A 26318-nucleotide genomic window follows, 5' to 3' on the forward strand; every position below is an offset into this window, starting at 1 on the left:
TTCTTCTCCCCGAAGAAAAGTTATTTTTTAGAGATACAGGCTTAAAAATCCATAGATGAAGTGCTATGTCTGGCATTTGCTTCCTTGGGGTGGTTAGAGCTGTACTATAGACAGTTAAGATTGCCAAAATACCAGTAATTGTTAAAGGTCGTTAATGAGTTAGGTAATTACTCTGTTCTTGTATATGTTGAAGTTTTCCAAAGGTCTTTTTCAAAAAGACTCCTTTAGGAGAGCGCAATATTCCAAGTTCAAAGAAAAGGCCATAGCATGCACCCAGAAAGAGTGAAGTATTCCTGTTTGGAAGGCGGGGGCTTTCTCTTTTATCTCCCACACCTGAATCAAGGCTGTTAAACAGGTGTTCCTAAGTGTCTCGGGGAGATAAAAGTCTGAACTACATGAAATTGTATGTAGAACCCAGGTGTGCCAGAAGCTTTAATTAGCAGGCTCCTCTAATATCCCATCAGCTGCTGTCTGTTCTCTACCTACCTCACTCCTTCCCAAGAGTCTCCGCGCACATCCAAGATGGTGGGTCAGGACCGTGAAACAGGTCAGCTCCCCCTCCCAGAGCGTGCGCAGGCGCCGGGATACGCAGGCGCATTCCAGCTTCCCTCAAGACCTTGGCGGGTCGCGCCTGCGCGGTAGGGAGCAGCTCGCGGCTCCGGCTCTGCCTTGGGCCGGCTGCAGTCTGAGTCTGAGGGTGGCTGAAGTGGTTGGCTCGTTTAAGATGAGGCTTCTGCTACTTCTCCTGGTGGCGGCGTCGGCGGTGGTCCGGAGCGATGCCTCGGCCAACCTGGGTGGCGTGCCTGGCAAGAGGTTAAAGATGCAGTACGCCACGGGGCCGCTGCTCAAGTTCCAGATTTGGTGAGTATGTGCGCCGGCGCCCGGCCGCCCCGCCGCGCTTTCGCTCGGCGCCTCACACTACGCGAGGCCGCGGCTTCGCGGCCTAGAGAGCTGAACCTTCCCTGGCCCGGAAGAACGGTGCCAGCAGCCTTCCGCTGCCTGCCGTCTCCGGGGCTCTTACCCGGGATGGCCAGGCCGCCTTCTTTGCCTCCAGACACAACCGCTCACTTCTTTTTTGGTTCCTAGAATGGAGGGAATGGGGAAGGAGGGCACGAGAAGGTTAAATACTGAAAGGCGAAGACGCGGGGACACTTGTCAGTACGGAGGACAGGTCGGCGGCGTCACGCCATGGCCACCCGGCTGCCTGCGGAGGTGGGCATGAGTCGGCGCAGGGTCGGCGGAGGAGCTCCAGCGTTTGTTTGCCGGTTAACTTCCTCTCGGCTTTCGCGGGGTACGCCAGGCGGCCTCGCTGCCCCGCTAGGCGAAGGTCACCTCGGGTCGTTGAAGGAGACCCGCGAGGGACAGAGCCCTTTTTCTCCAGGATCCGCCGGGGTGACTGTTGGGTGAGAGCGTAGGGATTCTGACAGCTGATAAGCTTGGATGGGGAGGCTGATACTCCGTTTGCAATTTCCAAAGTGTTTTTGTAAAGGAGCACGTTGCTCTTCTGACAACCTTTCGCTCCCAGACAACTGCATCATCTCCTTCTCTTGCTCCCATTCCCCTTACTCCCGTGAGTTCCCTGCCCTGGCATCTCTTTCTGCCTTTTAAATCTCTTGGGCGTTCAGAGAAATAGAAAAAAACAATCCCTTTTCCCCCCAAACCCGGCATTTTTCGACAGTGTTCTGTAAGTGATTTTGTTGTTACCTAGTTAAGTATTAGAAGCAGAGCAGTAATGCATGTGATAAGGTAAGTGGTGTTGGGGAAGGTTTGAAAGGCTCAGATTAAAAACAAACAAGCAAAAACCAAAACTGTAAAGCTGTGGAAATTAGAATCCCGTATCTCAAAAGGTGACGTTTTTTTCAGAATAGGATGGTTGGATTAGTAAGTCTTCAGAGTCCTGATACTTTGGAACATTGGTTTTGGCCATAATGCATTTAAAATCAGCTTTTTCAAACTTAATGTATTAATATAAGTGTACTAAAGTTTAGATTTTCTACTTATCCAACTAGTTCTTTTGCTTAATCTTTAAATATTAAGCAAATCTTTAATATTAAGTCAATTTAAGTGCTGTTTAAAGAGAGTCAGAAAGTAAGATGGTAAGTCTTTATTTTTGGAGTGAAAACTAAAAACCTTGCAACTTCTGATTAAAAAAAAGCTCTCTGTAGTGTTACTATGTGCCTGGCGTATATCGTCATATCATCTTTCATATATGGTACTGTAAGTGGGAGTTATGGCTTGATTATTCTGAGTTTTTTCTCCATATTTATTTTTTTCCATTAGAAAGTGGCAGTCATCTTACTAATAAATATTGTTAAGGATTAAGTGTGATACTTTTGGATTTAAGTAGTTAAAAAAAAGACTGCATTTTCCAAGTTATGTAATTTTTCTATTTTGTATGTCTTGGTTTCACTTGGTCTTTTCCAAAATACTCTTCTTTTACAGTTGCTTGTATTGGAATACTTGTCACAATAATTTAACAAATGTACCTTATAAAGTTTTGAAAATGTGTAAACAAATGTAGGGGGAAGGGCATTTAGTCCTTCAAATTAAACTTTTAAAAAAGTCTTAAGTACTTCAGTTAAACTTTTGATACTTAATTTTTGTTTCCTTTCCTTTTTTTTCTTTAAGTAGAGAATTACAAAAGTCTGTTAAGTATTTTCTTTTGCAGTCATCCTGAGCATGCTACATACAAAAATCCTTCCCTTTTTTTTTATTCTGTAGCTGGGAAATAACTATTAATATGCCCTATGCCATACGAATTACAGGTAAATTTAGCTTGTTTGTTACTTTTCCCCCCAGAGATTAATGTGTATATAGGAAAGTGAATATTTGGTTTCTGATTTTGGTAGAGTCTCTTGGGCATTTATTTGCAAGTTTGTTTGGGAAAGGAGAGGAAGCGAAGACAATTGAGGGTAAATATGTGAAAATTCTTTTAATTCCATTTGAAATCGGAGTGCTATAAAATGCAACTTTTCACTAATTACCAATGTTAACAAAGGAGAAAACTATTTTTACCTTCCTTTCCATTGCTTTTGTCCCTTATTATTTTATATTTATTATGAGTACTCTTTCTTTAACTTTAGCTCAATATATCGTCTGTTAATTGTGGCACTTTTGTAATTGCTAATAGAAAAAAATAACAACACAACACATAAATGGAATTGAAGGGAGAGAGATCAAGCGTGCAAAATAGCTTAAAACAAACTTTCCTATGTTGTGTCGATGTATTTTCTCAGTACATCCTCATTCAGTACCTGCTTGTGCCAAGGGCTAAAGATCCCCTGGTGAACAAGACAAATGTGGCTCTTCTGGAAGCCTACAGAGAAGCACAGACTTACTTTATGTACCTGAGTGTTTGGTTTATTACATCCGATGATTGAGCAATTGAATTAGATAAGTTTGATGACATTGATTGCATATTTGGGGAAAAATTTGTACTGCTTATTTGGACGTTTAAGTATTAAACATAAAAAAGGAAGTTCTCTAATCAGAGCTTAAAATAAAGTTCCCTTGTCACATTTTCCTTTCTTGTGATTTTTTTGTGTAAATGTATTCTGATAGGTATTGTTTGGCATGTTTGTATGCATGCTTTTTTCCTCCCATACGTGTGAATTAACATGTCATCAGATTTACAGCATTTCATCAGTTGTTACAGTTTAAAGAGATTACTATCTACAGCTCTTTATGGTTAACACTTATTTGAACATTTGACAGTTGATTTACTAAGAATAGTAGGTTAAAGTTAAGATATTAGAACGTAAGCAGAATACAGCAGAATTTTCCAGTTTTTGTTAATCTGAGAATCCACTGCTGTAATTTTAGGACAACCAATTTCTAAATGGAGTTTTAAGAGGTAAATGAAGCAACTACTAGAAGAACAGATTTTAATTGAAATTTATACCAACTTAGCCTTTGCTTTCATGGTATGGAGGCAAGAAAATAAAGACCTAAGTCTGATTTGGGTGTTGATACTGATCAAGATTAGTAAAATGCTGAATTGAAGAAATCTGAGAAATTGGGAGTTATAGAGATCACGTTAGTTACTTAGACAACATTTGTATATTTAACAAATATTTGTGCACCGTCTCTATGAAGGTGCTTTGCTTGGTGCTGGGAATTCAGTTCAGTGCTCTCATAGATGTTAAAGGCAAGAGTAGAAGGCAGTCATTAATCCATGGACAACACATAAAATTGCAGTTGTGTTAATTGCTGTAGGAAAGTAATATGATATGAAAGAGACCTAGTCACAGGATCAGGGAAGGTTTCCATGAGAAAATGAACTTTGAACTGAGACTTGAAGGATAAAATGTATATAGAGAGCACTGTTGAGCAATGGAAATAGCATGTTCAGTGACCTTATAGTAGGAGAGATCATAATTTTTTTTTGCCATTATATGAATTGTGCTTTTTTTTCCTGAATTTTATTTATATTTTTATACAGCAGGTTCTTATTAGTTATCCATTTTATACATATCAGTGTATGCATGTCAATCCCAATCTCCCAATTCATCACACCACCACCCGCGCCCCCTGGCCACTTTCCCCCCTTGGTGTCCATACGTTTGTTCTCTACATCTGTGTTTCTATTTCTACCCTGCAAACCGGTTCATCTGTACCATTTTTCTGGGTTCCACATATATGCATTAATATACGATACTTGTTTTTCTTTCTGACTGACTTCACTCTGTATGACAGTCTCTAGATCCATCCATGTCTCTACAAATGACCCAATTTCGTTCTTTTTTATGGCTGAGTAATATTCCATTGTATATATGTACCACACCTTCTTTATCCATTCGTCTGTTGATGGGCATTTAGGTTGCTTCCACGACTTGGCTATTGTAAATAGTGCTGCAATGAACATTGGGGTGCATGTGCCTTTTTGAATTATAGTTTTCTCTGGGTATATGCCCAGTAGTGGCATTGCTGGGTCATATGGTAATTCTATTTTTAGTTTTTTAAGGAACCTCCATACTGTTCTCCATAGTGGCTGTATCAATTTACACGCCCACCAACAGTGCAAGAGGGTTCCCTTTTCTCCACACCCTCTCCAGCATTTCTTGTTTGTAGATTTTCTGATGATGCCCATTCTAACTGATGTGAGGTGATACCTCATTGTAGTTTTGATTTGCATTTCCCTAATAATTAGTGATGTTGAGCAGCTTTTCATGTGCTTCTTGGCCTTCTGTATGTCTTCTTTGGAGAAATGTCTATTTAGGTCTTCTGCCCATTTTTGGATTGGGTTGTTTGTTTTTTTAATATTGAACTGCATAAGCTGTTTATATATTTTGGAGATTAATCCTTTGTCCGTTGATTCGTTTGCAAATATTTTCTCCCATTCTGAGGGTTGTCTTTTCGTCTTGTTTTAGTTTCCTTTGCTTTGCAAAAGCTTTGAAGTTTCATTAGGTCCCATTTGTTTATTTTTGTTTTTATTTCCATTACTCTAGGAGGTGGAACAGAAAAGATCTTGCTGTGATTTATGTTGAAGAGTGTTCTTCCTATGTTTTCTTTTAAGAGGTTTATAGTGTCCAGTCTTACATTTAGGTCTCTAATCCATTTTGAGTTTATTTTTGTGGCTGGTGTTAGGAAGTGTTCTAACTTCATTCTTTTACATGTAGCTGTCCAGTTTTCCCAGCACCACTTATTGAAGAGACTGTCTTTTCTCCACTGTATATCCTTATCTCCTTTGTCATAGATTAGTTGACCATGTGGGTTTACCTCTGGGCTTTCTGTCCTGTTCCATTGACCTATATTTCTGTTTTTGTGCCAGTACCATACTGTCGTGATTACTGTAGCTTTGTACTATAGTCTGAAGTCAGGGAGCCTGATTCCTCCAGCTCCGTTTTTTTCCCTCATGACTGCTTTGGCTATTCGGGGTCTTTTATATCTCTGTACAAATTTTAAGACTTTTTGTTCTAGTTCTGTAAAAAATGCCATTGGTAATTTGATAGGGATTGCATTGAATCTGTAGATTGCTTTGGGTAGTATAGTCATTTTCACAGTATTGATTCTCCCAATCCAAGAAGAGAACATAATTTCTTGAGGCCAAGGCTGCTGACCTTAAAGACCAAAGAGAAGGTAGCACAGACCCTGGAAGGTCTGGATGGCTATGTTAAGGAAAAATCAGTAAGTATCATTGTGGAAAAGACATTACAGGGAACAAAAAATTAGATGTGGGGAGACCATTTTAGGGGGCTCTTGGAGTTGCCCAGGCAAGAGACAATGGAGCTTGAAGTAGAAGGGTGGTGGTAGGAGTAAAGGGACAGGTTTAAGAGATTTTTTTGCAGATAAATTTAGCAGTTCTTGGTGATTACACTATTTGAGGGGCCAGAGAGGTGGCCTGCAATGAGAGGTGTCACAGGTGACTCGTGAGTTCTGGAGCGATGCTGTGCCATTCACTGTAGTGATAAACAAGACAATTTTTATGGTTTTTTTTTACGGGGGGGACTGAAGGGGATGAATCCTGAATTTTTTAAAAAAATTGTATAGGTTACAATGTTGTGTTAATTTCAAGTGTACAGCAAAGCGATTGTTATAGACATATAAATATATATAGTATATATTTTTACTTATAGATATATATAAATATATATAGTATATATATATATTTTTCAGATTCGTTTCCATTATAGGTTATTATAAGATGTTAAGTGTAGTTCCCTGTGCTATATAGTAAGTCCCTGTTGTTTACCTGTTTTATATATAGTAGTGTGTATATGTTAATCCTAAACTCTTAATTTATTCCCCCCACCCCCAACCTGTTTGGTAACCATAAGTTTGTTTTGCTTTGTTGCTGAGTTTTTAAAACTAAAAACACAGTAGCCAGGGGAAAATCCTACAAAGAAATTTTCATCTCCCCAAAATAGTCACAGTAACTGGAACTAAAAACTTAAATAACAGTTATTATATTTCTCCAAACCTAAGATATGATAGGTTGTAAGGTACACCATTATTCTGTATACCACTCAGAAGGAAAAGACTGTGGCCATTTAAACTGTGGCACACTAATGGTTATAAGATAAATCTTGGTTTTTAAAAAGGTGCTAAACAGGAAGACTGTACTACTTGGAAACAGTGAAATAAAGGAGTAGTAAGGTAAGTTGATTCAGACAGTAGAGTAGCATAGAGTGCTCTAGAGAGCAAATAAAATGGCTGCTGCACCTGCCGCTACGTTAGATTTTTAAAGTTACATAGAATTTAGTCACCTGTTTGTTTGTTTTTGCCATTTTAAGCAATAAATAGCTCAGGAGCTAACTGAATACTGTGCACATAATAGTAGTTTCTTCTTAATAATGAATGAAGTTCCTTAGTTCAAAGCTTTTAGATGTAAGTAAAATATGAATGGTTTTAAGGTTTTATCTCCTCTTACAGAAAATGGGAACATTGTTTCCTTACAGTTTGCCATTAAGGTAAGTGGTAGAGATCAAATTTAATATATCATTTGGAAATCTCATAAATAACCTCATAAATTTTGAATGGTATAGGTACTGGGAAGGTGAGCATTTACTGGACCAGCAGTTTGGAGGCGTATGTTCTTAACTCGATCTGCCTTTTATCTTCTGAATGACTTTGGGGAAGTATTTAATCTCTAGCTCTCAACTTGTTCATCTGTAAACTAAGGGTGTTGGTAGCATTCCAGTTACCTCTAATATTCTATTATTAGGTATTGTAAAGAAGCTTGAAGGAAAAAAGTAAAAGCATGCATGTATGTTTCATCTCCATCTTTGTCACTTAAGAGTGTAGTTGGAGTCCTCCGGTTCATTTGATTTTTGTCACCGTCCCTGCTTTCCAAAAAGGAAAATCATGTTTTCACATACTTTATCTTGATTGGGGTGTAGCTTGGGATTGATAAGGAAGAAATCTTGGCCACAGATTTTAGCAAGAACTGCTCATAATCAAGCCCTTGTTTTGTTTTTTTTTAATTTTTATTGGAGTATAGTTGATTTACAGTGTTGTGTTATCAAGCCCTTGTTTTTAATGTCCCCTTTTTCATGCCACTTGTTTTCCTGTTTTGTCCAATTTTTAGGAAGATACGAATTTGTTTTTTTACAGTAACATTTGAAAACCAATTGTTTGGTGGGAGAGACAGACATGTAAACAATATAATAGTAAACCATTCTGTTCTGAGTGTTCTAAAAGAAGTCTTAAAAACCCAGAGAGAAGAAGGATTACCTATTCAGGGAGCGTTGGCAGGCTTTGCAGAGGAGGAAATGAAATCTTGAAGGGCATGGGGAACTCCACCAGGAGATACAGAGAATGAGCTTTACTAGCTAAAGGAAGAACACATGCAAATGAAGCCTGACTCAGCATAGAGGGGGAGGAGGAGACAGGAAATGAGAGCTGGAGTCAGCTAGCTAATCAGTTAAAAACACCTAGCACAGTGTACCTGCTACTACCATTTATCAAGTGCTCATTATCGTAATTTATTATTTGTAATGTTGTAATAAGACCTGCAGTAAATAAACCTTTGAAAGCTTTACTTACTGACTTTCAGCTTAAAAAAATGAAAATAGCCCTCTGGCTGTTGATGTCGAAAGCTCAGCTTCTCTGTACACTGGTGAGGAATCGAATCTCGGAAACAAAGTTTTGGGTGAAGTAGAAAAGGATAGCTTTATTGCTTTGCCAGGCAAAGGGGAACACAGCGGGCTCCTGCCTTTGAAAAGCTATGTGTCTCAACCCAGGAGGATTTGAGGAGGAGTCTTACCGCAGTAGTTCAAGGGTGGGGTTGCTGACAAGATTAGGGTGTGTGCAGGGTCTCTTAATCTTGATGAGCTTCTCTGGTCCCTTAAATCTTCCCTCCTGTGGTTTCTTGGCTGCTCCTCCCTTGATTAGCAACTGTTAATGGAGGCTGGAGTCTTGCCTATAAGAAATGGGGGACAAAAAGGCTTCCATGCCCTGGAGCCCCACAGGATACTTCGCGGTTTCACTGTGAAAATAACATGTTAACTGTAAAAATAATTTTTAAAAAAGTATATGGAAGAAAGTGAAATATCCTTGTAACTCTTTAATAACATTTTGAAGAACCTCCTTCAAGCCGCCTCGTCACGCAGAAACATGCTACATTATATAATTTTATATTAATGAGTTTATAGTTGTATGCTTTTTTTGAAATTTGCCTTCGCCTCATCACTTATCTTTTCATATCAGCAGATACTGTTCTGTATCAACAGGCATAGTACTCCATAAGATGGGTATTCTTTAATTTATTTAAGCCACTGAATCTGTTTTTTTAACGTTTATGTTGGTCCTTATTTTTCATAAAATTACTTTGTTAAGATGACTATCCTCAGATATCATGTGTGCTTGTCCAATTATTTCCATAAACTAAATCCATAGAAGTAAAATATTATGATTACGTTAATGTGTATCACATTTAAAATTTTGACATAATTAAACTAGTTAATACTCCTACCAGAAGATCTTAAAGTGGGTTGGGTTTTAAAGATTCTTTAGTTTATTGCACTGTAATTAGAGAATGTGACATTTGCTATTATGTTTTATTCTGCGGACATACTGAGGACTTAGGCCCAGGAGACAGCCTCTCAACTCTGAGGGACTGTTCTGAAGAAGTAAGGGAGGAGCCAGAATATATAGGAGTTTTAAAAAAAAACTGCAGGTTAACGGAACATCAAAAGATTACTTACTGTTAATTAAAGAAAACCAGACATCTCAAGGTAATGACTTTAGTGCTTTTCTGTGTATGGAAAGATGCAAGAGTCTGGGCTTACTGAAATTCCTTTGATATGTACCTTAACTGTCTAGGTCCAGTATCCTGTTTTTTTCCATCCAGAATCTCCTCAGGGCGCACAGCTGGGGGTGTCTGCAGTGGCTGATGGCTTGATGGTTGCAACATCCTTTGTTTACTGAGATAGCTGGTGACATTCTTCATCCACCTACTTATTAGGCTTTCTTTGTGACCTAACATAGATGGTCAATTATTGTAAATATTCTGTGGTCTCTCAGGGTGTTTTCTATAGGAAAAAAACTGATGTATCTGTGAATTCCATTTATTGATGATACTATTCAGATCTTCTGTACTTTTTGTTATTCATCTTCTAACACTGATTCAGTTTTCCACCCATCAGTTTTCTTCTTCAGGGCCTTAAAATATTTTTTTAAATTCTGCTTTTGGTTTTGAGGTTTCTTACAGTCCTTCCTTATCTCTTTTATCATCCTTTTCTTCTGCTTCTTGCAGAATATTGTTGGATGTCGGCTCTTATTTTGAATCTTTTGTTCGCTGTTTTTGCTGTTTCAATTTGTGACATTTTTTTCATAGTCCCTCAGGTGTTTTGTTTTTTCGTTCCTGTTTCTCAAGGCAAGGGAAACAGCTTCAGATATTATCAGTTTGTGAACTGTATCTTCTCCATTAGACTGTTACAGCTTACTCTCTCTTCTTCATTAGAATGTTGCCAGCATCAGAAAGGCATAGATTTTTGTCTGTTTTGCTTGCTGCCCTTATATCTTTAGAGCCTAAAACAGTACCTGTCATCAGGCAATATTTATTGAAAAAGTGAGTACAATCTCGTGGTAGTCCACTGTGTTTGGTTCTGACATAACCTATCTTCTCCCCCCTCACTTCCCTTTAAAAATTCCTAACTGGAGTATAGATCGATGTTTTCTGATACTGTTCCTTTCAGGTGGATTTCTACTTGGTTGACCTCTGCTTCAGTTTGCTAGCTTTTAGGCATAGAATGTGATACATGTAAAACTTCAGTTTTGGACATACTCTTCACTCAGTAACCTTCTTGACCTGGCCTCCGTCTCTGCTGATGGGGCTAAACTTCCAGAATTCGTTGTGTTATTGTCAGTCATCTTCCTGCTGCTCTTATTCGCCAGCACACTCTTACTGCTTATCCTGTTGGTGGTTTTCTTTCTTGGATCCCTGGGTTTTTTAATCGAGTTTATTCTAATGTCTGAAGTCAGTTTACAACCAACAGGTAAAAGTATAAGACAAACAGGAAAGCAGTAAAGCAGGCAAGAGACATATCTAGTTTTGCCATTGAATTAGCATAGAACACAATATATATATTTTTTATTGGTCTCTCTAACAACTTATAAAAATGCACCGAGGATGAATTTTATGGTGTCTGAATTATATCTCAATTTTTAAAAATGTATTGAAAAGAATAAAAGTGTTGTAGGAAGGGGGACCCCTTCCCGAGAGTGGGCTCTTGTCTAACACTTGGAAATGAATTGTCCGAGGAGACACGCGTGCTGACAAAGCAAGAGACTTTATTGGGAAGGGGCGCCTGGGCGTAGAACAGGAGGGTAAGGGAATCCAGGAGGACCGCTCTGCCACGTGGCTCGCAGTCTCGGGTTTTATGGTGATGGGGTTAGTTTCTGGCTTGTCTCTGGCCAATCATTCAGACTCAGGGTCCTTCCTGGTGGCGCGCGCAACTGCTCAGCCAAGATGGATTCCAGCGAGGAGCATTCTGGGAGGTTGGTAGGACATGTGGACATGTGGCGTCTCCTCTCTCTTTTTGACCTTTTCCGAGTTCTTCCCTTTGGTGGTGGCTTGTTAGTTCCGTGTTCCTTACCAGGATCTCCTGTTGTAAAATAACTCATGCACATTGTTACTGTCTTTGCCTGGCCAGGGCGGGCGGTTTCAGTCAGTGTTTCCTCTAACAGAAGCATCAAGTCATATATGAAATATTTTAAGATGAGACAAAAATTCCTGCAAAATGCAGGTAAGTCACCATTTATTGAATGCTTTTTTTATCAAGTCACTTTTACTGAGTGGCTGCCATACCTTATAAATCTGTTAATGAGAAGTGCTTTCCAGAGTAAAGAGATAAAATTCCTTCCCCACAAAGAGCTGAGGAATTTACACAATTTATAAATTCTTTGTGGAATAGTCTGCGGCAAAAGATTTCCTGAAATGTTATGCCAAAGGTATGGGAAGACTAGTGACTAGTGAAACTAGTGACCTCAAGAATAAGACACAAAGAAGGAACAGAATAAAAACAGATCATTAATTGAATTTTAGGTTTATCAAATCTTTGGAAAAAACTCTAAGGAAGCCTGAAATTTTTTTTTTTTTTTTTTTTAATTTTGGCCGTACCACATGGTATGTGGGATCTTAGTTCCCTGACCAGGGATCGAACCGAGCTCCCTGCAGTGGTAATGCAGAGTCTTAACCACTGGACCGCCAGGGAAGTCCCAGGAAGCCTGGAATCTTAGAAGCCATGTTAGGCATATTTTGTATTCATATGCGTTTTTACTGTGGTGGCCACTGCGGTGCTCCTAGAGTGAGGCAGCTGGAAGGGAAATCACTTGATTTCATATAAGACAGTTCTTAAACCTGATAAGCTCATACCTGTCTAGTGCTGATTTTCAACTTTTAAAAACGCTAGGGTCTGTGATACAGAGTGAAGTAAGTCAGAAAGAGAAAAACAAATACCGTATGCTAATGCATATATATGGAACTTTAAAAAGCAGTACAGATGAACCTATTTGCAGGGCAGGAATAGCGACAGATGTAGAGAACAAACGTGTGGACAAGGGGGAGGGGGAGAATGAAGTGGGAGATTGGGATTGACATATATACACTACCATGTGTAAAACATAGCTAGTGGGAACCTGCTATATAAGCGCAGGGAGCTCAGCTTGGTGCTCTGTGATGACCTAGATGCGTAGAATGGCGGGTAGGAGGGGGGACGGGAGGGAGGTCCAAGAGGGAGGGGATATATGTATACATATAGCTGATTCACTTCCTTGTACAGCAGAAACTAACATAACATTGTAAAGCAACTATACCCCAATTAAAACAAAACAAAACAAAACGCTGAGCAAGTTCTGATCTACATTTTGATCTTCATTCAAAGTGCATGAGTGCTTTTTTTTTTAATTGAAGTGTAGTATAGTTGATTTACAGTGTTTCAGGTGTACAGCAAAGTGATTCAATTAGTTTTTAAGACTCTTTTCCATTATAGGTTATTACAAGATAATATAGTTCCCTGTGCTATACAATAGGTCCTTGTCTTTTATCTATTTTATATATAGTAGTGGGTATTTGTTAATCCAAATTCCTAATTTATCCCTCCCCCCACCCCTGCGGTAACCATAAGTTTTCTATGTCTGTGGGTCTGTTTCTGTTTTGTACATAAGTTCGTTTGTATCTTTTTTAGATTCCACATATAAGTGATATATGCTATTTGTCTTTGTCTGGCTTATTCACTTAGTATGATAATCTCTAGGTCCATCCATGTTGCTGCAAATGGCATTATTTCATTCTTTTCTATGGCTGAGTAATATTCCACTGTATATCTGTACCACATCTTCTTTATCCATTCATCTGTTGATGAACATTTAGGTTGCTTCCATGCCTTGGCTGTTGTAAATAGTGCTGATGTGAACATTGTGTGAGCACTCTTGTTTGTAATTTTTTAGAAAAGCATTTATCAGGTTAGTCTTCACCCCTGAATATCTTGTTTCTTGTATGGTTTATAGAGCCCCTTGTTCAGATTTCATTGCTTTAAACACTTAGAGCAGGTAATGCACCAGACAAATGTCTATTACTGCTTCTACTAAACAGAGCAAGGAGAAATAAAGATTACATCTAAAAACCCAGTTTTCAGTGATCAGTGAACTGTCTGACTGGTCAATGCTGTTGACAGTTAGAAAGCATGGTAAAAATACCTTCCTGATTTTCTGCATACAGCATGGGAGAAACATTAGTTGAAATTCTTAGAATGCAAGTAGAGAAACCAGTTTTGAACTGCTTTATACAACACATTTGGAAATCTGTTTAAAACTACTAAAAGAATAGTATAGAATCCAAAGGCAGGAATGCAGCAGTGCCTGAAGATGGTCTGAAATAGAAAACTGAAAGGTCTGAGAGGACTTCATACACTCTTGCTCTGGCTCACATCTGTATTCCTCTCAGTAAAATATATTTCGTTTTTCTTTTTCTCTTTGAAGATTGATTTATCTCCTCTCCTCAGTCTTTTTTTTTCCTTTCCTACTATTTAAAATATTTATTTATTTATTTATTTATGGCTGCACTGGGTCTTCATTGCTGCACACGGGCTCTCTCTAGTTGTGGCACACGGGGGCTATTCTTCGTTGAGGTTTGTGGGCTTCTCATTGCAGTGGCTTCTCTTGTTGTGGCACATGGGCTGTAGAGCATGTGGGCTCAGTAGTTGCAACTCGTGGGCTCAGTAGTTGTGGTACATGGGCTTAGTTGCTCTGCGGCATGTAGGATCTTCCCAGGCCAGGGATCGAACCTGTGTCCCCTGCATTGGCAGGCGGGTTCTCAACCACTGTGCCACCAGGGAAGTCCTCCTCAGTACTTTTGAAAGATTACCACTCTCCTCTACCTACAGCAGCTCTGATTAAATGTTCACCTGTCTGGAGATAGTTACTTTTTTAAATCCCAGTTCTTCATTTTTAGGGCGGAAACTCAAGTCTTCCATGACAGGTTTGCATTTCTGGAACATTAGATATTGGCAAGGGGTTGGGTCTTATTGTATAAACAGGATCCAATCCTATGTGTGGGTGGGAGGATAATTGCAGGGGAGGTTATTGTAAATAAAAGAGAAAGGTGAGTTCAAGAGATGTGAAAAATAGAAATCACAAGTATTTAATTCATAACAGTAAATATCTGAGATTTTGCCCCATTTTCCTTTAGTAAGGAGATAGGAGAGGTTGGGGTTTGTGACAGACTCAAGTTGATATAAGTAGGCATTTGACTACAATTAGGGGCAGATGTTAGTATAGAAAAGGAAAAGTGGGATGGTTGGCACCATGAATTAGGAGACTGAAACTTGATGGACTTAAAAAAGCACAGAATCTATTTGAAATAGCATGGACAAGTTGCCTAAATTTCCTTTCTATTCATTACAGAAAGGTGATCTAATTTGTATGCAAGTTCTTTCTTTTAGAAAATTAATCTTAGAAAAGTATTGTGTAAAATATTTTAAATTGAACAACTGCAAAAGTTGACTCCATATATTAAGATATTCTTGTATTGCAAGAAGGAGATTTGCAAAGTGATTAGGACTTAAATTAAGATTTCTTTTCACAGTTTAATTTACTTCTTAAGGGCCTTTGGTCCAGGGGCAGAAGAAGTAGGCAGCAGCTACAATTTTTAGCATGTTCACATATTTATTCGTTGAAAGTATACTATGAGTTATATAACTTTACTCACTGACCCAGAAAGTGAAAAGTTGAAAGAGCTGGGTGTGGTGGTAGAGGTGGAATGATTACTGGCTCCTTACCATTTGTGCCTTTAATTTAACATTTTGCCCACCTTGATAAACAGTAGGTATGCTTTATTTTGGAAAACATCTGTCAGCAGTAGAGATGGCTATTTCAAAACAATTTGAACGTTTGGGGAAAATTATTACATAGGGAAAAAGTTACTTGTTTTTTCTTCACAAGTCTCAAAGCAAATACAGGGAGGAAAGTTTACTAATGCATAAGTAAACTTGCCTAAAAATAGGTTGTGTCAGTCTTGTAAACTACTTCATTTTTCAGAAATAAGAAATGTACAGTTTTTTTTGTTTTGAGGTATAACACATTAGTTTCAGGTGTACAATGTAGTGACTTGATATTTGTATATATTGCAAAACGATCACTACGATAAGTCCAGTTAACATCCGTCACCATAGTAGTTACATTACTTTTTTTCTTGTGATGACAACTTTCAAGATCTCTCCTAGCTACTTTCAAATATGAAATACAGTATTATTAATTACAGTCACCATGCTGTACATTATACATCCCCACGACTTTATCATTTTATAACTGGAAATTTGAAGAAAGTTACAGGTTTAAAGTCCTTTTTATATTTCAAGATTATAGGTTGATTCTATTTGAAGTTTGATACAAAGATTTGTGACTTAACTGAAGAGTTGAGACCTGAAGAACCAAGGATAGAGTTGGGCTTTTGAGCATAATAGCCAGAAAACTGGGTGACTAGGAGGACTCTGACCTATAGTGTTGCCTGCATATAGACATACTTTCCTTTACGAAGGGTTGGAACTCCCAGAGCAAATATGAGGACTGTTGGGGCCCACAGGCTCAGTTCACCCAGAGGGAGAATCTATATCTTCATCATGGAAGAACCTCAAGAGATACCTGCTACTTTATGGGTACTTGATTGTGGCTTTGTGAACACAGGGAAGGTTAGCTCTTACATCATCTAACTTTTATTGAGGTTTAATGGAAAGGGCCTAGGATCTCAAATCACAAAGTCTGTGTTCTGGTCTCAGCCCTGACTAAGGGCAGGGACCATATGTAAAGTCACTTGATCTCTCTGGGTTTCAATTTTTTCCCCTTCATCTATAAAAAAGGAAATTTCAACTCAAGGAAATTTCAACTCAAGTAAGTCTCCAGCTCTCAAATAATGCATTAAAAGTTAGATACTATCGTTTTAGATCATCAACTCCATTGTAAACACTGATGCAAACTTAGGCATTGAAATCAGGTGGCATTTCTTGGTTTCAAGGTAGTTAGGCATATAAGTGCTTTACATTTTTTTGGTAGTATCTTCAAAACAAAAGAACATTAAAAATTTCTTATATTGAAAGCAGTTGTGAATCTGACAACAGTAATAATAAAATATTGGATAGGACTTCCCTGGTGGCGCAGTGGTTAAGAATCCGCCTGCCAGTGCAGGGGACACGGGTTTGAGCCCTGGTCCAGGAAGATCCCACATGCCGTGGAGCAACTAAGCCTGTGCACCACAACTACTGAGCCCGTGTGCCTAGAGCCCGTGCTCCACAACAAGAGAAGCCACCGCAATGAGAAGCCCGTGCACCGCAACGAAGAGTAGCCCCCGCTCGCCCCAACTAGAGAAAGCCCGCGTGCAGCAACGAGGACCCAACGCAGCCAAAAATAAATAAATAAAATAAAATAAATTTAAAAAAAAATAAAATATTGGATAAGGTGAATGTTTAGGAAAGATAAGGTGTCTGGAGATTAAGTTCTTTTAAGTATTTAGTTAATAGAGACTTGTCTCCCTTTGCAAAAATTTCATACTTTTTAGGGACTTAATCTTTTGTGAAATTTTCATTCTAAATGTAAAAGAAGTATTACTTGTAAAAAAAGAGTGATGAATTTCTCTCTCTTTTTTTTTTGAAAAGTGAGTTTTCTTACATTGAGATCTACTAATATTTGGACTGGTTCTCCCTATCAGATATGAACTTGTTGCTGATCCCTTGAGTTGGTCACGGTGGTGGTCGATATTTTTTTCCTTGATGATTGTGGTATCTTTTTCCTTGATGATTGTATGATTGACAAAGTTGGCATCTTGGGTTTCACCCTATCAATTACTGATTCTGCTCCCTCCTACCAAGTGGTACCTTCATTGCTTTATATTGTGTTTTTTTTTTTAATCAATCATTTTATTTTATGGTGTTTCAGTTTACTAACTACAGCTTGTTATGTGTATTTAGAGATCTACGTTTTTTTTTATTTTTAAAATTTATTTATTTATTTTTGGCTGTGTTGGGTCTTCATTGCGGTGCGCGGGCCTCTCACTGTCGCGGCCTCTCTTGTTGCAGAGCACAAGCTCTAGACGCGCAGGCTCAGTAGTTGTGGCTCACAGGCCTAGTTGCTTCACGGCATGTGGGATCCTCCCAGACCAGGGCTCGAACCCGTGTCTGCTGCATTGGCAGGCAGATTCTCAACCACTGTGCAACCAGGGAAGCCCCTATATTGTGTTTTTGATGATAGACATTGTAACAGGTATGAGATGATAACTCATTGTGGTTTTGATTTGCATTTCCCTGTTGATTAGGGATGTTGAGCACCTTTTCATCTACCTGTTGGCCATTTGTATGTCATCTTTGTGAAAATGTCTATTCAGCTTCCCTTGCCTTTTTTTTTTTGGATGCACCCAGCTTGCAGGATCTTAGTTCCCCAACTGGGGATTGAACCCAGGCCCCTGCAGTTGAAAGCACCGAGTCCTAACCACTGCACCGCCAGGGAATTCCCCCCTTTTTCCATTTTTTTTAAATTAGATTATTAATTTTTTGGCTATTGAGTTGTATGAGTTTCTTATATATTTTAGATAGTAATCCCTTATCGGAGGTTATATTTGCAAGTATTTTCTCCCATTGTGTAGGTTGCCCTTCCTTTCATTTTGTTGATGGTTTCCTTTGATGTGCAGAAGCTTTTTAGTTTGTCATAGTTTATTTTTGTTTTTGCTTTTGTTTATTTTTGCTTTTGATGCCTTTGCTTTTGGTGTCAAGTCCAAAAAAAAATCATTGTCAGGACCAATGTCAAGGAGCTTACTCCCTATGTTTTCCTCTAGGAGTTTTATGGTTTCAGGTCTTCTGTTCAACTCTTCAATCTGTTTTGGGTTGATTTTTGTGTATGGTATAAGATAGTGGTCCAGTTTCATTCTTTGCATATCCACTTTTCCCAACACCATTTATTAAAGACACTATCCTTTTCCCATTGTATATTCTTGGCTTCTTTGTTAAAAATTAATTGACCATGTATGTGTGGGTTTAATTCTGGTTTCTGTCTAATTGATCTGTGTGTCTGTCTTTATGCAACTACCATACATACTGTTTTGATTACTGTAGCTTTGTAATATAGTTTGAAATAAGGAAGCATGGTGCCTCCAGCTTTGTTCTTCTTTCTCAAGATTGCTTTGGCTGTTTGGCGTCTTTTCTGGTTTTATACACATTTTAGGATTGTTTGTTGTATTTCTGTGAATAATGCCATTGCAATTTTGATATGGATCGCATTGAATCTGTAAATTGCTTTGGGTAGCATGGACATTTTAAAAATATAAATTCTTCTGATCCACGAACATGAGATATGTTTTCATTTATTTGTGTCTTCAGTTTCTTTCATCAATGTCTTATTAAAGTTTTCAGTGTACTTTTTTCCCCCTGTATTTTCATTCTGGTGGCATTTCTCCCTTTTCTTGCTGGGGCAACAAATATCATATATCCATAGCCTAGTTATTCGGAGATTTTAATGAAGGTGATGGGATGCTATTGACTTAATTTCTGGAGTAATGACATGGATTACTGTCATGTTGCTGAAAAGTATCTTCCCAATCTTTGTTTTCCGTTGCAAAATAGAATCAAATCTTAGAGTCAGAAAGAGTCTAAGAATTTTTAAAGTTTCTTTTATTGTGATTGAGCAGGCATGTTTGCCTAGTTAAGGGTAGAGTGGGAATAAGAAACAGGGTGTCATGTCTCATGCCTTGGTATTTTTTTAAGCTTCCTGTGCCCAGATTTTGGAAGTCCCTATTTCAGATAAATAAGAGATGTTCTCATTTCAGTGTTTATACAGTTGTTGATACCAACAACAAAAACAGAAAAAAAGGCAAAATGATTTGAGAGCTCAGAATATGGTGAATTTTCTGAATAGGTATTTGCTTCTCTCCAACAGTAACCCAAGTCTATAAAGTTTAATGTTCTAGTAGAAGGATTTACTTGAAGGGAAGATCACTTAAATATGTGAAATTTATGAAAAAAGTTCGTGTATCCAGCATCAATCATTATTAGTTTGTGATTGTTCTTGAGAAACATTTTTAATCTTGGTAATAATTTTTAGGCTTTGTATAACTACAAAATAAATCTAGTCATATTCTAAACCACTTAATGGAAGCACTTTCATTTTTCTGCAGTGTTTCCTGAGGTTATAGGCGGGTGTTTGAGGAGTACATGCGGGTTATTAGCCAGCGGTACCCAGACATCCGCATTGAAGGAGAGAATTACCTCCCTCAACCAATATATAGGTAAGTAAGTTTCTGTAGTTTATAAAGGAATTTTTAAGTGAATTCTTTCACATTTGTAAATAAACTTTTGTGAATTGGTTCAATTAACTTTCCTTGGTTATTATAATTTCTTAGTTGGTTGTAATTTACAGAGAACAGTTTTATAAATAGCAAGTTTATTTGATCCAAATATGGAAGAATTTTTCTGTAACAAGGAATAGAGGAAGATCATTTCAGAGATGGCAACCCTTCTAAAGATGTGTTTTCTTATGTAATTTTTATTGTGGCCATAGATCAAGAACTACATTTTTATAGAAAGTCAGTGGTACAAAATTCTGTACTGTTAAAATAGTATTTTTAAAAGCCAATGCTCTATAGTTTTATAAATTAATTTTTGATTGATTCAAAAGATGTTAAACATTTTTGTTTTAAAACTGCACAATAAAATTCAGTTACTAGTTTTTTCCTAGTGTAATTGGCAATTTTTAGATTTGGTGTTTAGAAAATGTCCATACACATAGACTTGAGTTAAAGAAATTTTGAAGTAGATGAGAAATTGCCGCTTCTGATGAATTTCCTTCTTTTCTTTTAATAGACACATAGCATCTTTCCTGTCAGTCTTCAAGCTAGTGTTAATAGGCTTAATAATTGTTGGCAAGGATCCTTTTGCTTTCTTTGGCATGCAAGCGCCTAGCATCTGGCAGTGGGGCCAAGAAAACAAGGTATGTAATGTAATAGCTTTGGTAGCTGTAGGTTCTTAGTTGTCAGTGAGACATTTTAATGGATTTTCCTTTTTCTTTTTTTTTTTAAGTACTTTTTGCTATTTACATGTGGTATTTCAACTTAAACCACTTTTTATTTCTGGGCAAAGCACTTAACGTCCTTTAGCCTTAGTCTCCATATTTATACATTAAGAATGATTAGGTCTTAACCTTTTTATTATTTGAAGGATAGAGAGGTGTTACTTTAGTGGAATCTGGGCACAAAATAATTTAATACCTGATTTTGATTATATAAGTTGGGCCAAATCATACAGTAAAACAGAATATATACATAATGTAGGCCTTTTATACCACCTAATATGGGTAATAGGTTTATTCATGTTAAAAATGGGATTTCCACCAATTTATTCTTATCAAAATTCTCTGTTTCTATTATTTGTTCTTTGACTTTTCTGTTCATGGGTAATCTAAAGCAGATTACCTGAAACAATCAATATAAATGTACATAAGAATCTTGTGCTGTTTCTTTTATTCTTTGTAGGGTCTTGCTGCAGCATACACTCTTTCCAGATCTCTCATCTGTTTTACTTAAAATATTTTCTGGAGGGTCTACCTTTCTACTGTGAGAAATGGGAATAATTTCTCTCTTGAATGAGATTGCTTAGGTTTCCTTCTAATAAGTATTCTCTTTTGGAGTCCTCTGTCTGGTCTTATCCTTTAGTTCTAGGCCGAGACTACCTTTAGCCAAGTCCTAACATAGCTGTACTTCTTTTTCTTAGGGAATCACTTATTTCCAGTCACAGGCAAGGCTTCTTAACATAAACATCCGCAGGTGCTACCTCTAATTGAGATGTGTCTCTACTCTGTTATTAACAAAATATTGATTTACATAGGATTAAGAATTAGAAATTAAGTACTTACTGATAATGTTTTGTGCTATATTTGTTAATTCTGTTAATTCTAAATTGTCTTTAGTACATTTTACTTCTTTAGACTTATAACATTGTCAATCTACTGACAATGAAGAGGATACTTGAAGGCTGTAGCTTTCGTGACACTTACTTGTGTATTGTTCTCATGAAAGTAGACTTTGTGCCCAAATGCTAGGATAACTTCTATGAAATCGAAGCCCACCTAGCTCAAGTGGGGTTAGGGGAAATCTCCTTCTCATCTGCTATAGGCATTTTGATTTATTTTTCTGAAACAGCTGGCTGTGAATTGACATCCTCACTACATCCTGCTTTTAGTCAGGTGATTTTGTTAAATTGAAACTTTTCTGTTCAATAGGAGCCTCTGATCTTTTGGGACAGTATAGATTTGCCTTCAAAAGGTGAATGAATGTAACTTAATATGCTAGTGCTTTCTAACCTACTTTTTTTTAGTTAGACTTAAAATGATTTGTTTGGAACACGGACAGGTTGTGTTGAATATATGGAGTTGCTTATTATTGCATCACTAGTCTCTTGTGAGTTCATACATTATATTATAAAAATTCTAAAATGAACCCTTCTTATGCTGGTATTCTTTTGTTTAACTTATTAAGGTAATTATGAGATTTCTAGAAATTTTATCTTTACATTAGGAATAACATATGTAATTTCTTCAGAATGTATGGATTAATGTCGCAATTTTCTGTGTACACTATCTGAATATATGGAGTAGCAGTAATAATTTGTATAGAAACTTAAAGTAGATTTAAAAAGAGCAATTACCAAATAAAAATGAGACTATTTAAAAGCTTACTTAATTTGTCATGTTGTTTTGATTTGAAAATGACTTTACCTATTGTACTTAATTGTATTTTCTTTTAGGTCTATGCATGTATGATGGTCTTTTTCTTGAGTAACATGATTGAGAACCAGTGTATGTCAACAGGTGCATTTGAGATAACTTTGAATGGTAGGTTCTGAATAGTTTGCATTCTGTGATAAATGTTAAATGATTTATAATAAGTGAGGCTTTTCCATTTTTCATAATATGCTAAATTATCTCTTTACATGGTCCTCACCTACTCCCATGGCTTTAGAATAACATCTATATGATGACCCTTAAATGTATAGCTCTGGAGAGCTCTAGACCTCTCTTCTAGGTGTTATAGCCAGGAATCCTGAACATTACCTACTCCCAAACTGTTGATTACTTGAGCTTCCTGCAATTCTTTTATACTCCAGTTTGCTCCTTCCCTGACATTTCTCACTTATTTAAGGGCACCATTATCATTCTACCCAGTTGCCCATGTCAGAAACCTAGGATAACATCCTAGGTTTCTCCCTTACTCTCCATATCTAATGGATTACCAGTTTTTCTCAATTCTACTTTTTACAGTTTTCAAAAATCTGCTTCTATTTATCTTCATTGCTAACCACCCTAATCCAAGCCACAGTTATCTTGCTACCCTCTAACATATTCTCTAAACCAGAGGTTGGCACATATGGCCTATGAGCTAACAATGGCTTACAATTTTAAAATTTCTTTATATTAAAATTTTTTCAATTCAGGTATAGTTTATTTATAATATCATGTAGGTTTCAGGTATACAGCACAGTGATTCAGATTCTTTTCAGGTTCTTTTCCCTTATAGGTTATTACATAATATTGAGTATAGTTCCCTGTGCTGTATAGTAGGTCCTTGTTGGTTTTTATTTTATAGAAAGCAGTATGTATATGTTAATCCCAGCCTCCTAATTTATTCTTCTTCCCACCCCCTTTCCCCTTTGGTAACCATAAGTTTGTTTTCTGTGTCTGTGAGTCTCTTTCTGTTTTGGAAATAAGTTCATTTGTGTCTTTTTTTTTTTTTTTAAGATTCCACATATAAGCGATATCACATGATATTTGTCTTTCTCTGTCTGGCTTACTTCACTTAGTACGATAATCTCTAGGTACATCCATGTTGCTGGTTGGCTCTTACCTTTTTTTTTTTGGCCAAGCCACGCAGCTTTCTGGATCTTAGTTCCCAGACCAGGGATTGAACCTGGGCTCCAGCAGTGAAAGCACCAAGTCCTAACCACTGGACTGCCAGGGAATTCCCTCTTATATTTTTTAATGGTTAAAAAAATCAAAAATACTTTGTGATGTGGAAATTATATGGCATTCAGACTTCAGTATTCATACCTAGAGTTTTGAGTTTCATCATTGAAAAATTTGTGGAAATATATCTCCCTGGTTTTATAAGTACCTATATGGTATCCTTGATTTTGCTTCTTGGTATGTAAAGCCTAAAATATATACTATCTGGCTTCTTACAGAAAAATTTGCTGACACCTGCTCCAACACTTGAGTCATTTAAAAGAAAATTTTTTTAATGCACATTTCATCTTGTTGCTTCACTCCCTCAAATTTATTAAATGGCTTTATTTTGTTCTCAAGATAAAACCAGAACATTTAACATGGACAAAAGGCCCTGAATGATGTAGCCTAGGCGTGGGCAAACCATAACCCTGTGAACCATGTCCTCTGCTACCTGATTGGTGAATAAAGTTTTATTGGAACACAGCCATGCCCATTCATCTATCTATTGCCTGTTACTGCTTTCAGGCTACAATGAATGTTAAGTAGCTGGGACAGACTATACATCTTCTTGAGCTGAAAATGCTTACTTTATAGTTTCTTGATCCCTGATCTAATCCCTGCCAACCTTTCCAGTCTCCCTTGTACCACTCTTCTATATTTCAGCTTTCATGTTTAATAATCTCTCTCTTTTAATAATAGTAAGTACAAAGGCTCCTTCCCAGCCTCTCATATGTCCCTCTCATAGCATCTTCTAGTTTTAATTTTTACTATACAAATGTGATTTTGTAGCTATTTGTATAGTTCTTTTTATATTTCCCCTACTAGAATGTAAACTCCATGAAAGCAAGAAGCTGAATTCTATCTCCAGCTGTGTGCATAGACAATACATATTTATAGAATGAATGTCTATTATAGAATCATCTTTAATTTGGAAGGGGTGGTACCATTTGTTTTATAGATGTACCTGTGTGGTCTAAGCTGGAATCTGGTCACCTTCCATCCATGCAACAGCTTGTTCAAATTCTTGACAATGAAATGAAGCTCAATGTGCATATGGATTCCATCCCACACCATCGATCATAGCCCCACCTATCAGCACTGAAAACTCTTTTGTAAGTAGTTTAAAAATACAGTAACTATGTATAGGTATCAGTTAATTGTCATGAATCAGCAAGATATTTCATATATTAGCATAATAGATATAGATATATAGAATAATAGATATTGCATATATTGTCAATTGAGTTTCCAACTTAAGATTTAACAGATGGTTGTCTTCTTCATTAAAATTTATAAATGACCAAGAGAATTTGGATCTGCTAAAATAAAGTAAGGTTGTACTATTAATTTTATGTTTAAGGCTTAATCATTGGGCCTGTAACATCATTTTTTTGACTGTGAACTTCTAATGGCCAGAATTCACATACTATACATATATTGTACATATATACCCTCTCCTTACCTTCAAATAACTAGTTCCTAAAACTATGCAAATTCTTTTCACATGCTCAAGATAGAAAATTTATAAGCAAATGTGGTGAACACAGAGAGGTGTAAGTTAGTTAATTTTGTTTAGCAGAGATGTTCTCAGTTCTTTTCTGATCAATGAGTGGATTTTACAAGAGTGAATTTTGAAACAAAATATTCTTTTTTCTGTGTGTCTTTCAGACATTAAGGGATTTTTGCAAGAGCAGCGTGACTGACATTATGAAGGCCTGTACTGAAGACAGCAAGCTGTTAGTACAGACCAGATGTTTTCTTGGCAGGCTCGTTGTACCTCTTGGAAAACCTCAATGCAAGGCAGTTTTTCAGTGCTGGCACATTTTGGAATTCTGCACATTCGTGGAGTGCAATAATACTGTATAGTTTTTTTTTTCTTCCCCAAGTCCACTTGGTTAATAGTTTAAAAAAAAAAATGCAGACATTACTACTTGCACTTCTTTTTTCTCGGTCATATTTGAAAAAGTAGAAAATTGAGTTGCAATTTGATTTTTTTTTTTCAAAGATGTCTGTTAAGTCTGTTGTGATTTTATACGAATTTTCCTTTTTTATAGTTTAAAATTGATCCTTTTGGGACTAGAGCTGAAGTTCCCAAATAATTTATAAGAGTTTATCAGACATCTCTAATTTGGTCATGTCCAATTTATATAGTTTTCAAAATATTGCAGATTGTGAACAGCACATTATATAAGATTATGGGGGGAAATCCTATATCCAGAGTACTCTACCAATTTGTGTATGTGTGTGTGTGCGTGTGTGATTACCAGAGAACTACTAAAAGACCAACCACTTTTTAAATCCTGTTAATGTAGTTCAAGTGTCCTGCCTTGACCAATTTAATGAGTTGATTAACTGGGCCTTTATACTTAACTCAATAAAAAACTAAGCAGATGTAAGTTAAATAAAAAGTTTGAGTTTATTGCCCAGCGTACCTATTGACATTATATTTAACAGTTGTCTGCAAAGTTTTGTTTTTGACTCACAGAGAATTTCCTACAGGACATACTTTATATTCACACACAAATAATAGGTCATTTACCATTTTTAGGATGATTGAAACTTGCCTCACTAAAGAAAGGTTAGTTGAATCTCTTTACAACATTAATATTAGGTAAATGGAGATCACTTGTCTAATAATTTAACTTGTCTAACATCATATCAGAATTTTATTGTATTTGAGGAACAAAATTGAAAAGTTTTTTATTCAGTGAATTTAATATCTTTCCAGAGTTCTAAAAGGTAGTTTTTTTTAAAAAGCTTAAATTGATAAAGACTATAAGAGTAATTTAGCAGAAATAGGACCATAATGTAGAGAAATAGTCATATAGCAACAGTCATAACATACTTCATCTTCCCTGTAGGGATAAAAATGGTAGGTCTGGATTTGTTAGTGGAAGTAAAGG

At 37.0% G+C, this 26318-nt stretch overlaps 1 protein-coding gene across 1 annotated transcript; it reads left to right on the plus strand.

Moving 5' to 3' along the window:
- Positions 1-25834, plus strand: SELENOT (selenoprotein T). Its single transcript, XM_036850502.1, has 6 exons — positions 1-861; positions 19595-19705; positions 20280-20406; positions 22218-22305; positions 24374-24527; positions 25084-25834. Exons 1-5 carry the CDS (start codon positions 725-727, stop codon positions 24496-24498), a joined length of 588 nt encoding a protein of 195 aa, XP_036706397.1. The 5' UTR covers positions 1-724; the 3' UTR covers positions 24499-24527; positions 25084-25834.
- The last annotated feature ends 484 nt before the right edge of the window (positions 25835-26318 follow it).

Source organism: Balaenoptera musculus, chromosome 4, assembly GCF_009873245.2.
Source record: "Balaenoptera musculus isolate JJ_BM4_2016_0621 chromosome 4, mBalMus1.pri.v3, whole genome shotgun sequence".
In the NCBI taxonomy this organism is placed as follows: domain Eukaryota; kingdom Metazoa; phylum Chordata; class Mammalia; order Artiodactyla; family Balaenopteridae; genus Balaenoptera; species Balaenoptera musculus.